The sequence below is a fragment of the Tetrao urogallus genome, assembly GCF_951394365.1.
Source record: "Tetrao urogallus genome assembly, chromosome: 14".
NCBI lineage: Eukaryota > Metazoa > Chordata > Aves > Galliformes > Phasianidae > Tetrao > Tetrao urogallus.
This window is the reverse complement of record NC_136827.1, coordinates 4087542-4103097: the sequence shown is the minus strand read 5'-3', so window position 1 is coordinate 4103097 and position 15556 is coordinate 4087542. Positions and strand designations below refer to the sequence as shown.

Sequence of the window (15556 nt, the reverse complement as noted above, 5' to 3'; positions counted from 1 at the left end):
TGGGCATCCCATTAGAGCCTGCACTCCCCTCTCTGCCCTGTCTGCTCACCTCACAGAAAAACTCTGCAGTGTTTTTGGACAGTGGCACTGGGAAGGGTGGAGGTAGAGAAGGAGAGAAAAAAAAACACAACAGAACTTCAAACAAAACAACATGGGAAATAAGGAAAAGGCCATATAGTTAGGAACCCGCCAGCCAGTAAACTTCATTTACATCTCCAATTCTTTCACTAAATTTTAGTAGACTACATATTTTAGACCTCTGCCTACAGTATTATGCATCTTCACTTGCATCCCTCTTGTATTTTCGTTACATTTTGCAGGACACATAGGTTTACCAGCTACTGTACAACTCCAGTACAGAAACATATTCTATTCCCTAGCATAGAAATTTAAACCAAAAATATGTTTAATTAAACTAATAACATTAATACATACCAGAAAACAGCTTACTAACTGCTACCAGCAGACAATTCATTGAATCAAAATGACATTTATTAGAATGTTAAAATAATTACTAAAATGTTTGTTCTGTGCTCCTCAACTTTGGTGGGAAACCAAATGAGCCACAGGTCTGATAAATGCCATCTACTGTCAGGTGGAGAAGATGTACACTTCAGTATAATAAGCCTGATATACTCTGATTCTCTATTCACAATGCTTATTTTGAAAGTATAAAATAGAGATATTATATATATAAATATAAATATAAAATAAGCCAAAATAAATGAAGAGACCAGTTTTATTATGGTTCCTTTTTTCCTTTTCTCACTACGCATGACAGTCTCCATTACAATGATGGAAACCAGCATGAAGGAAGAAAACAGTCACAAAGATGTGTCAAAATGCTAGGCTTGCCAATGCATAGGGATTATTCTTGTGTTTTCCACACACAGGTATAGCTCATCCCAGAATGCCTAGAATAAGGGATTGTTCATGGTATTTTTAATTCAAGCAAACATTTCCCAGTTTTTGTGGCTCTTCTACCATCAGCAGGTTCCTGCGATGGCATAGGTGCAGCTGAGCCAGGAGGGGCCAGATTCTCAGCAGCATGAAGAGCATCAGTCTGTCAGTTCACAGCTAAATGCTTCCAGCGTGGCCAAGAACCACAAGCTGCTATTCTTCAGAAGCACCTGGCGGATTGGCAAACAACCTGCAGCAGTTTTGGGGCCGCCATCAACCTTCCTAGCAGTGGCAAGGACACTGCATGCAATGCACAGCCCCTGGCTGCACTGCAAATGCCCAGAAGCACCCCCCAGTTTAGCTGAAGAGGGAGTGTTTGCTGAAAATCCAGGTATATTCAGCTTTTTACAAAAAGTGCTCTAAAAATAGGACAATTTTTTTTTTTTTTCCTGACTCAACTAGTTGCTTTCAACTAAAAGAACTGGAAAAAGGAATGACTTATAAACCTTTATTTTATCCCTCATTAAATTAAAACGTGCAGTTCTGTGTGTAAAGTTAGTTATGATGCTTGAGTTCCCATGTGCAATCTGTAGTGCCCAAACACGCCCCGCTTTCCCCCAGCATCACACAAATACTTTTCCTCCCTCAGCTGCCTACTTGGATAGAATGTGTGGGAGTTTATCATCCCTGAGAGCTTCTCCACAACAATTTCAGCTGCAGCTGGACAGAGAGTTAATTTTTTACACCGGAGAAAAAGAGAGGAGATTAAGATTTGTTAGGAAATTGTGATGGCAGATGAGTGTTTCCTCAGAAGCTAAGTGCAACCCCTACTGCATTTTACAAAACCTCACCCATTCCCCTTTATAGAGTTATCACAAATCTGCAGTAGAAAATGACATAAATATATAAAGTCATAACAAGTCATTATAATTTTTCAGCCTGATACTGTTATTCCACTTTTATATGCCATATAAAGTGTATCTATTCCAAGATACTATTAATTACCAAATAAACAATTACTGGTTACAACTAAACTTCAAATTTTGCAGGTTAATCCAGCTGATGCTCTAATCTAAAAGATTAAGCAGTCACTGCATAACTTCATCTAAAAGTCTGGGAAGCATCAGACAAAGGATGATGCACTGGGAGCACTATCTCATGCCTAGCAACAAGTGTGTCATCTTAGTGAGAAAGTATCTGGCATGGCAGAGCCCTTCAGCAGCACTGGAAATGTGAAAGCTCCAGTGATTGTTCACAGTCTCGAGACATTCTGACCTCCTGGACAATTTAAAAATTAAGGAATTTGCTGACTCTACAAACACGCTGCCTTTCACATGCACTGAAGCTTACCATACCCACTTCGAAGTGCCTGAAACAGAAATTGCTGTGTTGTCCTTATTTTACAGTTCTTTGGCATATCTTACTTGCAAGTGCAGTTGCAACATAGCTACTTGGTAAGTCAGATCCCAGAATCCTGAGATTTTTCCCTGGGATTTGAGTTGGAGCTGTTTTGGGGTATGAAAGCCTGAGACAGAATCCCTCATTCTAGGCCATCTGGTTTCCAGCTAACTGTTCCTTTATTTTGGCTTGGCTCAGACATTCTTACTGAAGTGTCAGATTTTCACTTTATGCAATGTCTTTTTCAGTCCTCAAAATGCTTTTAACTTTCCTTCAGATTGTGAAAACAATTCTTGCTAGGAAGAATTATATTTCCCAAGCTGCATACAATGGCACAGGCTCAGTAAGAATTCAAGTTTTCAAAAGAGAAGGAATTGATAGAGGTAAAACCAGCAATAAATTCCTAATATCTGATAGAAACTTAGACGTGACTTTTTTTTCCCGGCACTATTTCATTCGTCTTCATAACAAGTTAGGCTAAATAAATCACAGTAAAGCTATCCAAAGCAATTTGTTACCTTAAAGTAAGTTTGGCAGTTAGTGCAATAGACAGTGCTTTGCTGCAGATTTCAAATCACTGGGAATGACACGGCATACATCAGCCGGGAGATGATGGTCAGAACGGGGCTGCTGTGCCACAGCCTAAGCGGTCCCTCATCTTTGTGCCTAGGCTCCTCTAAGCTTTTCAACTGTTTACAGGCTTAATTCAGTTCATGAATGAAAGCAGAGGAACTCACTCTCTGCATAAGTCTGAAATGTATTCATTCACAGCTTAAAAAAACTGCCCTGATAGTTTCGATATAGCCTTCCAAATGTACTCTTGTGGGAAGTTTACTGACCTGAGAATAACATTTATCTCTGACACTATTAACAATAAACAAATGCTGAAACAATTCTCTTGCCAATATTACAAACTGATTTTGATTTGATTAAATGAAAAATTAATTTACTTCAGAAAGTCCATGCAGCAATCTTGAAACATGAAACTATTCATAACCCAGCTCCATGTTCTGCACTGAGTTATTAACCACTTCAACTCCAGCAGAATGGAATTCAGCCTATGTAACTTGTAAATGCAAGACATTACAAATAGAGCATTTCTCAAACTTTTGCTTACAATTAAGATATTGCAGTCTTTTGCAATTGACCAATTCTGCTGTGCTTCTCAGTGCAAGTGTACTATTTGCTTCCACGTTTCTATGGAAAGGAGTATTAGATAACAAGAACGTGTGTCCCAGAACACAAAAGCTGAGGCTATATTACCACTGTTCACTCACATCCCTGCTGTGTACTCTTTCTAACTGCTTATTTTTTTCTTGGGGATACTTCACGGGTTCCCAAACACCACAGTATTGCTACAGCTTTCAGCCTTCTTTACAGCCTTCAGCGTATCCTCATATCTTCTCTTTGAGACACAAAAACACTTTCAGTTTTTCAGGAGCGCAGACTTTGGTACAAACAGGATACTTGTCTAACAGCTACCACAGAAAAAGTCATGTAGTATAACTTTTTCTGCCCAAATCCCACAGTGGCTTTTTTAAAACTACAGACACTTTTTTCCATATCTTGGCCTGTAACACCCTCCGTCCTCAACAGCAGCCATTATAGCCAGCACTCCACAGGCCTGTTCTGCCTGAACTAGACTTCATTGGAGTTTTGGCCTTCTTCTGTTTTTCATTTTGTCCAGAAAGAGGATTAAAGTTTAGTCCCTACCAAAAACATGCTAGGGACCCCAGCTGCAGTGCCTAAATACTGAAAGTGAACTTCAGAAACTGTAATAGAATCGAATGTGCAGAATGAACTCACAGGTGACCAGTTAGTGACAGAGCCCAGCCTGCACGTGACACAGCAGGGAGAAGGAAAAGCAACAAAACTCTGGGAAGAACTGAAGATGTTCTTAGAGAAGAAATTAATAAATCTACATCCCTACATATTTCTGATAAGAAAAATGGAACAGAAAATCCTTATATCACAGAGCTGTTGTACATATAAGGGAACAAAACCCTACAGAAAAATGGATGGGGAGAAAATAATTTTTTGTCCTTTGTGCATGGAATGAAGAGGCCCTGAATCCTTATGAGAGCAAGTTTGCCTTTCTTTAGCTAAGTGCAGAGAAAATCCAGGGTAGAAATGGCTTTTTCGGAATGTTAACTTTTTGTGACCTGCTTGACTCCCACTGATGGATTTCCTGATAGAAAAAATACATGGATTTAAAAGAAAAACTTACGATCTGCTAGAATGTGGGTCACTAAGCAGTTCTAAAAGATTTAAGTTACACGTATTTTTAGAGGAAATCACTTCTAATAATGTAAGAAACATTCCTGTGTTTTAAAACTATAATGCATGTTTTTTTCTTCCATCTCTACCTAGGTAGGCAGAGTACTCTTAGAAACAATTACTAACCCAGGTTAACTTCAGAAGAAAGTAGAGCAGCAACTCACTACACATAGGCCTCCACTAGCCAGCTAGGCTAACAATGTTGGCTGTCTTCCAGATGAGCACTTTCACTCTCTTGGACCCCTAGGGAGTAATGCAATTGCATGCAATCTGGAAGTTAAGGGAGGAGCTAAAAAAAAAAGCATGGATTTTGGGAAGTACAGCACTACTTCATTTTTAATGGAAACAAAGTTGATTATTTTCATTTGCGCTTTCATACTTCCCACTCCTTTACTACTGCATTAACTCAGCAAACTGGAAAATCCAGCTGCTTTGTGCATGGGTTAAACCTCAACGGTGTCTCATTAAAAAGTATGCCACCAATCACAGCTGGCTTCTATACACAAAAAATAAAAAAGTTTCTCTCAGCTGAGCGGCAGCATTGTATGCAGAGCAGTGTTCCTTTAGGGCATGCAGCTGAGTCAGGTTAGTGGGGCCTCAGGCACAAAACCAGCGATTTAAAAGAGAAAACGCTAGATAGCAAACTGTCTTACTTCATTTCTACATCCCTGTTCTTTCCCCTTTGGCATTTTCACTAGGAGGGCTGGCACTTCAAAGGAGTCATCTGCTCTTGCACTTGTCTTCTTGTGGTTGACAGGACTGAACTGGTGGCTGTATTAGAGGTCAGATGAAAATAAAACTACATCCTCTTGCTCAGAGAAGGGCTAAGACAGAAAAGCCAGATACTGCACATCAGCAGAGCAGTAATCTGAGAACAACGAGAACAGTGACCAGGAGAGAAGAACCTGGCAGAGGTCTGTGTGAAAGAGAAGGGAACTAAACTATCTCTTGCCTGTCAGCCACAGGCAAAGCATCTGTAAGACCTACTTGCAATGAACAGCAAGAGCAAAGCCTTTCAAAAGAAAGCAAAACCAGTGGCAAGCATAAAGTCTATTCCATCGACTTGGATATAAACATACTTAAGCCAGTTTGGCCTGATTTACTGAAAACACAGTTTTGGGTGACTGGTCAGAGAATACAGAATCACTTCACTTGCATCTTTGTGCAAGTCGTACCACTAGAACTTCCTGCCCTGTTCATATTCTCACTTCATCTCTCTCGAATCCAATGTGTTCTGTCCCACTCCTGTCACTCCTCCCACTCCTGGAGGGGTATCTGAAGTATTTGTAGCTAAATCTGAAACATTTCTGAGTTGGGAAGTCAGCCCCAGTGGAAGCCTCTTGCCTGCCTAGTTTACTCGAGCCAGCTTTGCCAAGCCCAGAAAGCTGTAGCACTGCAGCATCAGCAGTATCACGTGATGCCAAAACTGTAGTGTTCAGTAAATATCATTCTCTTAGTGAATCATTTCCAGACAGCACTGAGGGATTTGGCCATTTCCACAGTAGGTTGAATAACAGTGCTCTAACTATTCAACAAAGGCTAGCAACACTTAATATACATTTCTGGCATTTTCCCAGCTGGATTCAGGGCACAATGAAACACCCATCCTTCTGCATTCTGCCTCAAAATTTCCTTGCAACACAAATTTAGTACTGAATAGCCTTCTAATATTAGATCTAGAAAACAAGTTTTATAGGTTGTTAGAATTATAGAGCATTCAGAGAATACAACTATGGCAGCTTTTGGGAATAAACTACAGCCTTAAAAACGAAGCTATAGGACATGAATATTAATGAGTTAAATGTTTCTAAACTGTCTTTAATGCAAGTAAATATTGGCACAGTTGAGCTTATTCTCTTGTCTCAACTCAGGTCTCTTTCCAATACTCCGTTCCAGTTCATACTCCTAGTGCAGCTTCTGAACTTTTTTAAGCTCTCTTTTACCAACAAAAAGTTCCATTGTTTTAGCAGTGAGGTGAATAGCTAGGTTGAAATACTTTGAAATCAGCTTGGTCTTACAAGCAGTTTCTGTGTTCTATAAACAGAAATGAGTGCTTGTCAAGAATCCTACCTTCATCTTAGTTTCTGATTAAAGTAGTATTTTAGTCCCTTTCCAGCTTAATAATGTAGTAATTATAGCTAAGAAATGTGAAGTTTTTGCTAAGAGCTCAGGTTCTTCCCTAGCTAGTTTGAAGAAACTACAACAAAAATAAAACACAGAAAAAACCCCCACAAAAGCTCAGACCTCAGTTTTGAACAACACAGAACTTTGGTACTGAAGCATCGGCCCCTGATCTACCCTGATTGATACCACGAAAAACATTTAAGCTAAGATGGCTTTTGTGTGCCATGATGAGGTGAGGGTATGGATTAGCCTGCAGGTACACATGTACAGCAGATGAAGTAATGCATGGGCTTTGAAGAAGTGAACAAGTATGTAACTTTGGAGGTGTCCAACTATATTTTATAAATAAATACACTCCTTAGAGATGTGTAAACCATTTCTTTTTCTAGCCTTCATGACCTCCTATCCTTTGTGATCAATTTTTCATTTACAAAAGATTAGATGCTTCATGCAAGCTGGCACTTGCACACAGAAACACAAGTTCTCCCAGACAGCACATTATCGTTTCTCTTACATACATACTCTCCACAAATACTACTTCAGTTCTATTTTCTACTTACAATGAAATGAGAGATTTCAAGCCTTTGAAGGCATCTGGTGCAATGTCAGATATCTGATTCTTGCTGATGTCTCTGTAAAAAGAAGGAAAGATTAAAAGAATATTTGTAAAATGGAATGGGATGAAAATATTTTAGCTTGAATATTTACATAATTGTAACGTTTTGGAAGAAGATGCTTGATACAGAAATGCAACTAAAACATGACAGTACCTCGGAGGAATTACAGAATGCAGGGACACAGACAGGAAAATTCCAGCAATGAACAAAAACCATCAGCTGTACGACAGGCTGAAACTTCAACACACTGCAACTCTCCTGTAGGTAGGGCCTATCAGGTTATGGGCATTGAAAAAAAGAATTTTATGACAAGCTTTTAACAGTAACAACAGCGCAGTGGCCCACTGAATATTAACTGTTTATAAAACATCTTCAGAACTTTTAATAGTAGATGTGGCACTGTGACTGTGCAAGGCGTCCCTCAAGCACGAGGGGCAGCCTATGCTAAAGCTCTAAGATGGTCTGTATGTTTAAACATTGGCTTGGAAGGGTAATTTAATAATAGTAAGCAGACCATATTTGGATTTTAAGTGAAATCATAGATAAAGTGAGGAAATGTTCTGAAGTGATTAGAAAGTGCTGTCAGGACACACAGTAATGAAGAAGGTGGGATTAACGTTGTCTGCGTGGTGCAGGCACTGGGGAATGGCTTCTGAAGCAGCAAGACAGGATTTGGCTACAGAAAAAAACTTTGTGGTAATTGGGGTGTAGAGATGAGCATCCTTATAAATATGAGAAATGTAGTATAGTTAAAATAAATTCCCATCTAAAACCTAGGAAATTACACTGAGGGTTAGTCTCGGTGTACCCCTACCAATACTGGTAATTCGTAAGGTGACAAAATTCTTGTGATGTAGGACTTTTCCTGCACCAAACTCAGTTTGCTACTTACGGGAGAAGGAATGGGATACAGACTACCCCCCCTCCTGATCCCAGAGGAGGTGACAGTGTCACAGTTTAGCTTTGTACCAGTTATGCCTGTTTTCTAATGGCCTGGAGAAAACAAGCAGCGTAAAATTCTGCTAGGACCTTCATCTGGTGCAGTAGGTAAGAAGAGGATTGACACAGCAATGGCAGATCTGCACCGAGTTTTCAGATGGAAGGGAAAAGATTTGAGTATCTGAATGGAAATCACAGACCTCTAAAGCCTTACACTCTACTGGTGCAAACCCCATTTGGGAACCCCAGTGAGATTTCTCCAATACTTTAGCTATGCTGTGTGTGGAATTCAGTTATACAATGCTGTCATATGCTAGGGAAAGCGTGTTCCTTGATTGAAAAAAAAAAACAACCAACCTTCAATCTTAATCACAACTAACCATGTATATATCAGTCAATTATAGGCTGCAATACCCTTTCTTCATATGTGGTGCCAAATTTACAGATGCTCAGATATGGGAGCCTTACTATGGCTGTCACTGCAAGCCAATCGCGCTGTCAATCCGTTCAACCTGGTGCTTAGCTAAGGGCATAACTTTCAGCCGCTTTGTTGCATTCACTGATAGTTCATATCAACTTTTATCAGCAGTATCAAATAATTTAAATGATGGCTGAAGCTGAAGTAATGCAGCCTTTCAGCCTATACATCTCTACTCTAACTTCTGCCAGGGCAGATGCTAACAACCCTGGATAGATCCTCAATAAACACTATTTGAAAGTCAGGAATCAGAAAATAAATATGCTTTCTATTCTACACATGCCATGAGGTATAAATTCTGTTGGATACAATTTTAATGAACTGTTTTCAAATCTAGCTGCATAAAGCAGGATTTTCTTTAGTTCTTTGGGTCAACGAATAACTGTTACGCAACCTACCAGTGTTTTCTGTCACAGCATTCTGCCTACAAAGACAGCATTCAGTGAAGGTTTCTTGTTTCTTGGCTCAACTCACAGAAGCCATGTTTGTGACAGTGAAAGGAGGTATATTTAGTTTTCTGTCTTTTTTAAAATCTCTAGTACTTGCTGCTTTTTGTCTTATAATTCACAAGCACAAGTCTGGTATGAATTTGTGCTGTTTATTGGGGATCGCAATAGGATTTGCTACAAGGGAATGAAATCAGCTTGCTGAACAGAGAATCTGAAAAGGGGAATCAAGTACTGGAAACAAGTATTTCGGCACTATTTTATTGACTTGCTACATTTCAGCATTTCCATCCTTTCTCTCTCCCCATGTCCAGATGCTAATGAGCATGTAACGAATGGTGCCTGAACGTGCATAAGTGCCATGCTGAGTGATGAAACTTACCACTTCATGCAGATGCACTACAATCAGCATTAGAAGATAATTAGACACATTATTTCCTTTCCATTAGAGCCAGGATCTACTGCTGTTGGAAGAGGAGGCTCCATCTCCTTCTGATTTGACTGAGACAAAGGGATTCAATTATGTCATTGTATTTTTGCTCACTTCCTTTGGTCTGCTGCTGTCCGACAAAATCATCTTATTTTGTGCTTGATTTACATCAAGACAAAGAGATAAGGGTTTCTCTAACCTATTAAGTCAATTTAGGTCTCATAGGGCTCATTTCCATAGTTTAGGGTATTGCTGAATCACTCAGTGGAACTGTGGCTCTTTGGCTGGAAATATAATAAACTTATCAGGATTCCACCCAGGCAGGGAATACATTAGTCACCACACACGCATTTCCCTGCAGCTCTGACAGCACAGTAGAGACTGTCTGCTTTCAAAGGGCTGCTTAACACACCTTGGAGGGTGGCAGTGGGTGGCAGTGCCCAGTTACCAGTTAGATACATAAACTGCTGATGACTTTGCAGTAGGGAATAAAGTGCACCTGTGAGTCACAGTATATGTAACATTTGACTGCATGGCAAAGACATTGGCTTAAATGTCTTTACTGTGAAAGGTTTAGAAACAAAACATCTATTTTTAGATGCAGCCAAATGCAAAACTATTAGTGAACGAACATTCTCTTTGTTGACTAGCATTATTAGAGATAACCTGAAAATCTCTAACATTGAAACTGGGCTATTCTCATCTGACAAGAGTACTCAGTGAAAACCCATGTCATGTGTGGTTTAGTTTTTAAAAGCTGCTTCAAAAAAGTATCAACATCACAGAGCTACTGGAAGAATGTCAAATCTCAATGTGTTTGCTGCTCAGATGTAGCAAAATGAATTTGAAAACATGAAATGCCATTACAAGCACTAGAGCTAAAGAGGTACATCCACATCTTTCAAAGTATTGATATGCACTTAACTCAGCATTATGCTACAAACTTGTACTAGAAACCTCAGAAAAGCAAATACAAAATGCAAAGAAATGATTAAAGAATGATATTAGCACAACTGTTGATACATAAATATATTTAAAAAGGCATGTATGGGTGAAGATATCACTGCTTTTCCTTGAAACAAATGGGATGTACCTCGTTCAAGCCCCCCCATACTCTTCTAGAGCCCCTGAGTGATTGAAGAGCAAGCAATGAGTTGTAACATTGTCCTCAAAACCAGGGGAACCATCATTCTGGATTGTATAATTCAACCGCACATTTGAATCCTACAAGTGTCTAGGCTGCCTTCTGAAGCAGTTACATTTAGCTTAACATAATCTACTGTTTGACAAAATGTGGGTAATTAGGGGAATTCCAGGTCACACAAAGCATTTTAAGCTCTTTTGCCAAAAACCAAGCACTCTGTCACACTGGAAGCTCTTGAAGAGACATTCTAAGCAACTGAATTTAGCTAGATGCAAATACAAAGTTGAACTAATCTACATACATCTTCTGCTATCATCCCAACCTACTGATATTAAGTCATTTAAAGATTAAAGTGGTTCCTACCTAAAAAGCAGTACCACTCATCTAATTATTTAAGAAAAGGAAATAGCATCATCTTGCAGGAAATAGCAAACAATCAAAATACTGAGAGCGCTGCAAATGAGCAGTCTGTATCCTTAGCATTCCACCATATGTGCCCACCAGAAGGAGTCGAACAAAATAATATGATTCATGATATTGTGCTAATATTATCCCTTGAGTTCTATGAAAATATTATTTGTAATATCTATAGTAAGAAGAACAACAAAGTTCTTCATTTGTACCCAGGATAGGGCATCAATTAACAAAATGAATAATCTTCATGTGTTACACCACACACTGAAATGACAGTGTGACCATGCAAGAATGGAGACTTCAGTGCTATTAGGAATGTCTTGGTATTACCTTCATGGGAAAGAATGGATAATACTTGTCTTTTAAGATATAATTTCTTGACAAGATATATTTTATTATACCTTATGTTAAAGATAATGCCAATTATCTCTTCAGATCATTGGACAAATTCTTTTAAACTTCATGTAACAATAACTCCTGGTCTAAAGCCTCACTGTCCAGTAGCAAAAAAAATAAAACAAAAAACTTTAATAAGGAGACAGGTTGATAATCAAATTTCAAATCATCATGTTCATGATGGGACATTCTGCAGCCTAACTATCCCTAGGTCTTCCACAAAACAGCCACATGTTAATTAAGCTTTGACACAGATCATTTGGAAGGATAACTCATTACGTGAGTTCAGATCCCAGTGACGATGCCAGTAATACTCCAGAAAGCTGTTAACACAACTTGCTAATGGAATTCTGCTCTGAAATTCTAATATTAATCATTTCACCTAATAACTGCCACACTGGGTTGGAGGAGTTAGTCAAGTTACAGAACTTTTTTTTTTTGTTAAGTCTCATATCAATTCTCAATCATGAAAAATGAAAGGATAGTAAAACACTGCCAAAATCTAAAATTAGTTATACCTCGGAAAGAACTCAACTAGTGCCTTTAATCATGAAAAAGTTACAAGTTAGGTCACTGAAAAGGGATCTGTCATTTTTCAGTGAAATTACTACCTCTCTATCTAATACAGTACTTCGTTAAAAATACATACAGCTATATTGAAAGTGAGACATTAGAACAGAGACTCTGCAAGATTGATGATTTGACCAGTTAAATATTAAGATCCATATTTACAGCTCTTCAGCTTTAGCAACTTGATAACTCTGGACCAGCAAACAGTAATTTCACTCTCAAATCCAACGGTACAGCACATTTCAGATTCCAAAAGCATTAACATTCTGATGATTCAGTAGCATTTTGTCAAGTCAGCTGACAGTTTCTTAATTCCAGAAAGCACTGTACACTGTAGAAAACAACAGCTGTAAGAGGTACCATTTTTAAGCAGTCTTAGCACTGAATACAAAGTCTGGACAACTTCTGGTCCAGTGGTACCCATCAACATCCTGATAGGATGGCGAGGCAGGAGTAACATTTTTCATCATTGTCTGAATCACAGTTCTGCTGTCACAACGTCTCTCATAAAACAAGACAAACCAGGGGACCGACCAGCTTGTATGCATTGCTGCTACAAATCAAACTTTGTAAAATTTATTGTTAAATCCACAGAGACAACACAAGAGCTAATCAGGAAGGAATTGTCTGTGTATTCACCAATGATTGAGAAATTGAGAAAGTGAGCTCCACTAGGCTTGTTTTCCTGTAATCAAGCAATTGAATGCAATATAAATATTCCTAACTACTCTGCAGGAACATGTACTCCTGCTGTAACAGGGGTCAACACAACGGAGTGCTGTGAACAAAAACCAGAATGAGTAAGAGAAAAATACAGAATTTAATACCTTTTCTGAGTAAGCAGATTCGTTTGAACAGACTAACTAATTAGCTCACATCCTTTGAAAGGGAATTTAACCATTATAAAGGATTTCATGCACTGGTAGTCATCCTAAATCTAATCCTGTTGTTGCACACACTATGAAGAGATGATTTGTGCAATCCCCAGTGATTTCAACATAGAAATTGCCAATATGTGTCTAAAATAATGCTGCAAAATGTGAAGCTAGAAGATTCAAAATTGCTCTTGCATTTTGGCCTTATTATTAGGACTTACATTCTCTTAAGTTTCTTGTACTGGGTAAAAGCTCCAGGGGGAATGATTTTGATGAGGTTTTGTTCCAAACGGCTGAAAACAAACAAAGAAATATACATGTTATATACACAATTACAGGAGTGGAATAACAGTAAACATTAAAACTGTTGGGTTTTTGTTTGTTTGTTTTGCACAAATACACAGTTATTTCATAGAGGTTTATACATGAAATAGATTTTCTTTTGAAAGCCCTAAGTGGAAAAAATGCTGAAAAAAAAATGCTTAGAAAAGAAATTCATCTCATTGATTACATTAAGTTTGTATTTAAACAAACAAAAAAAAAGCTGTAGAAATTGCTTCTTTAAAGCACAAGGGATTACTTAAAAAAAATCCTAGGTATACTGTATGACTACTTAGTCAAAATTAAGGTAGAAAATACAGATGCTTTCCCTCGCTGCAAATAGCAGGTAACCAAACCGAAAGCGATGCTATTTTGTGACAGCTTAATGAGCAGATTAATAATACCAGCTGAGTGACTCAGGAGCAACAATCTGTGGGAACACGCCAAAGTTCCGCCCCGTATCCAACACTTGCATTAATAATACTACTGCAGAACAGTGTGGAAACCACTGCAATATAAATTCAGATTTGTAACTTTTTTCCTTATCTTTGGGGGAGGGGAAATCTATTTAAAACAGAGGAGAAAGGACTCCATGCTTCAATTTTCACTAACAAATATCGAAATTGTTATAAAATATGGTCCAGACTAAGTGAATATGCTGCTGCTTTCATTTCTGAGCTCTGTTTTGAAAGAAACATTCTTTATAAAGTAGCATAAATGCTTGTACCAATAACAAAAAGTGAGCAGCATTAAGATACTGCATGCAGTAACCATTAACGTGATTCATTTCTGTGCCTTCTCAGAAGCAAGATCCCCAAATACCTGTAAGAAGGACTGCTTTCTCCTCACATGAACCCTAAATATGCATCTCAATTACAAATGTAAAACAAGACTCCCCCTTACAACAAATTCAGATGTCCGTGGCAGTTAAAATCATGCAAATACAGCAGAAATAGAAAGCATGCTTTGATTTTACCTAGTTCTTATTATTCAATAGTTGTGTTGCTCTTGTTGTTTTTTTTCTCTTCAAAAATGTGATATAAAGAAAGAGTTACAATAGCAGAAACCTGTGGTTGGAAATGCTTAAGAATTGAAATATGAAGACAGTGGAGTGAAGGAAGGAACCATTGGAGTTATTTAGGGTTGCTGCAGCAGTGCAGAAGGGAGGAAAAAATTAAAGACCAGGAACAGAGGTAAAATAAGCTACAGGCAGAACTGAACGAAGGTTTTTAAGGACTATGGAAGGGGGCAGAGAAAAGGAATACAGCCCATCAACCCTCTACCGCACAGCATATCCTTCTGTTGATCTGTGCTTTCAACAGGCAAAAAATTCCCTTGAAAACACAGTATTTTGCCAGCTCGGTTACGCTTTGAGAAGCTATTTAAGCCATAAACATTGAGATATTTGTACAGCCAATTTGCACAGACCTTTTCATTTCTGTAGTAGTCTATTTTAAAGGGTGCAATCGGAGTTAGTTCTCTTCCTTGTTTTGTGATTTGAATTAGCATCTGAGATTTCCCTCCCTTGCTCTAAATATAACGGGCATCGTTCCCGGCCAGCCCGCAGTGCATGCAGATTGCTGCACGCTCAGCACACTGCTATTGTTGGGTGTTTGTCACCAGAGTTAGCGGTACACTCTTCCCATAAAGGCTTTTTGTCAGCTTGCCAGCTCCGTAACTCCGCCCAAATGTTTCTAAGCAGACACTTCTAGGAACAAAGCAGGGCCCACTTGCCCAGCTCCTTGCTGTACGGATGGGAATGGCACACAGGCACAGAGCTGTCCTTATGGTGCGACCCGAACACACCACCAGGAGGGAAATATGGCCCGGTTTTATAACTGCTTCAAATTCCAAGGACATTTCAGTCACTCGGAAGTGTAAATCCACACAAAATAACCCCACAGAGCGCAAAAAAAAACAAAATTGGAGTAGCGCAGACTTTGAGTGATACGACCAATTTCTGGAGAAGGCAGAGAGGAATACGAAAGGGCTGCTCCACAGCACAACCTGCACTGCCCTTTCTTAGAACATTTGCAGCAGTGGCCAAGAGATGAACAAGGCTGCTGTCATCTGCTGCTGCACTGCCACCTTAACATCTCACCTGTTCCTACTGTATGAAGCTCTGTATGAAGAAGGACTAAAGGCTACACATGGTGTTTCTGCTTGGTGCACTGTGACTGCAGTTTGCAGATGCTCACACAGAAGCAACAAGTGGTATGGCAGGCTG

At 39.0% G+C, this 15556-nt stretch overlaps 1 protein-coding gene across 1 annotated transcript in view; it reads right to left on the bottom strand.

The window, feature by feature from the left end:
- Positions 1-15556, bottom strand: part of SLIT3 (slit guidance ligand 3) — a gene marked incomplete at both ends in the record, with an annotated part of 466941 nt that overhangs the window by 131979 nt on the left and 319406 nt on the right. Inside the window, 2 exons of the mRNA XM_079542234.1 lie at positions 7260-7331; positions 13230-13301. Coding sequence (XP_079398360.1) covers positions 7260-7331; positions 13230-13301 — 144 coding nt within the window. The remainder of the gene's footprint in view (positions 1-7259; positions 7332-13229; positions 13302-15556) is intronic.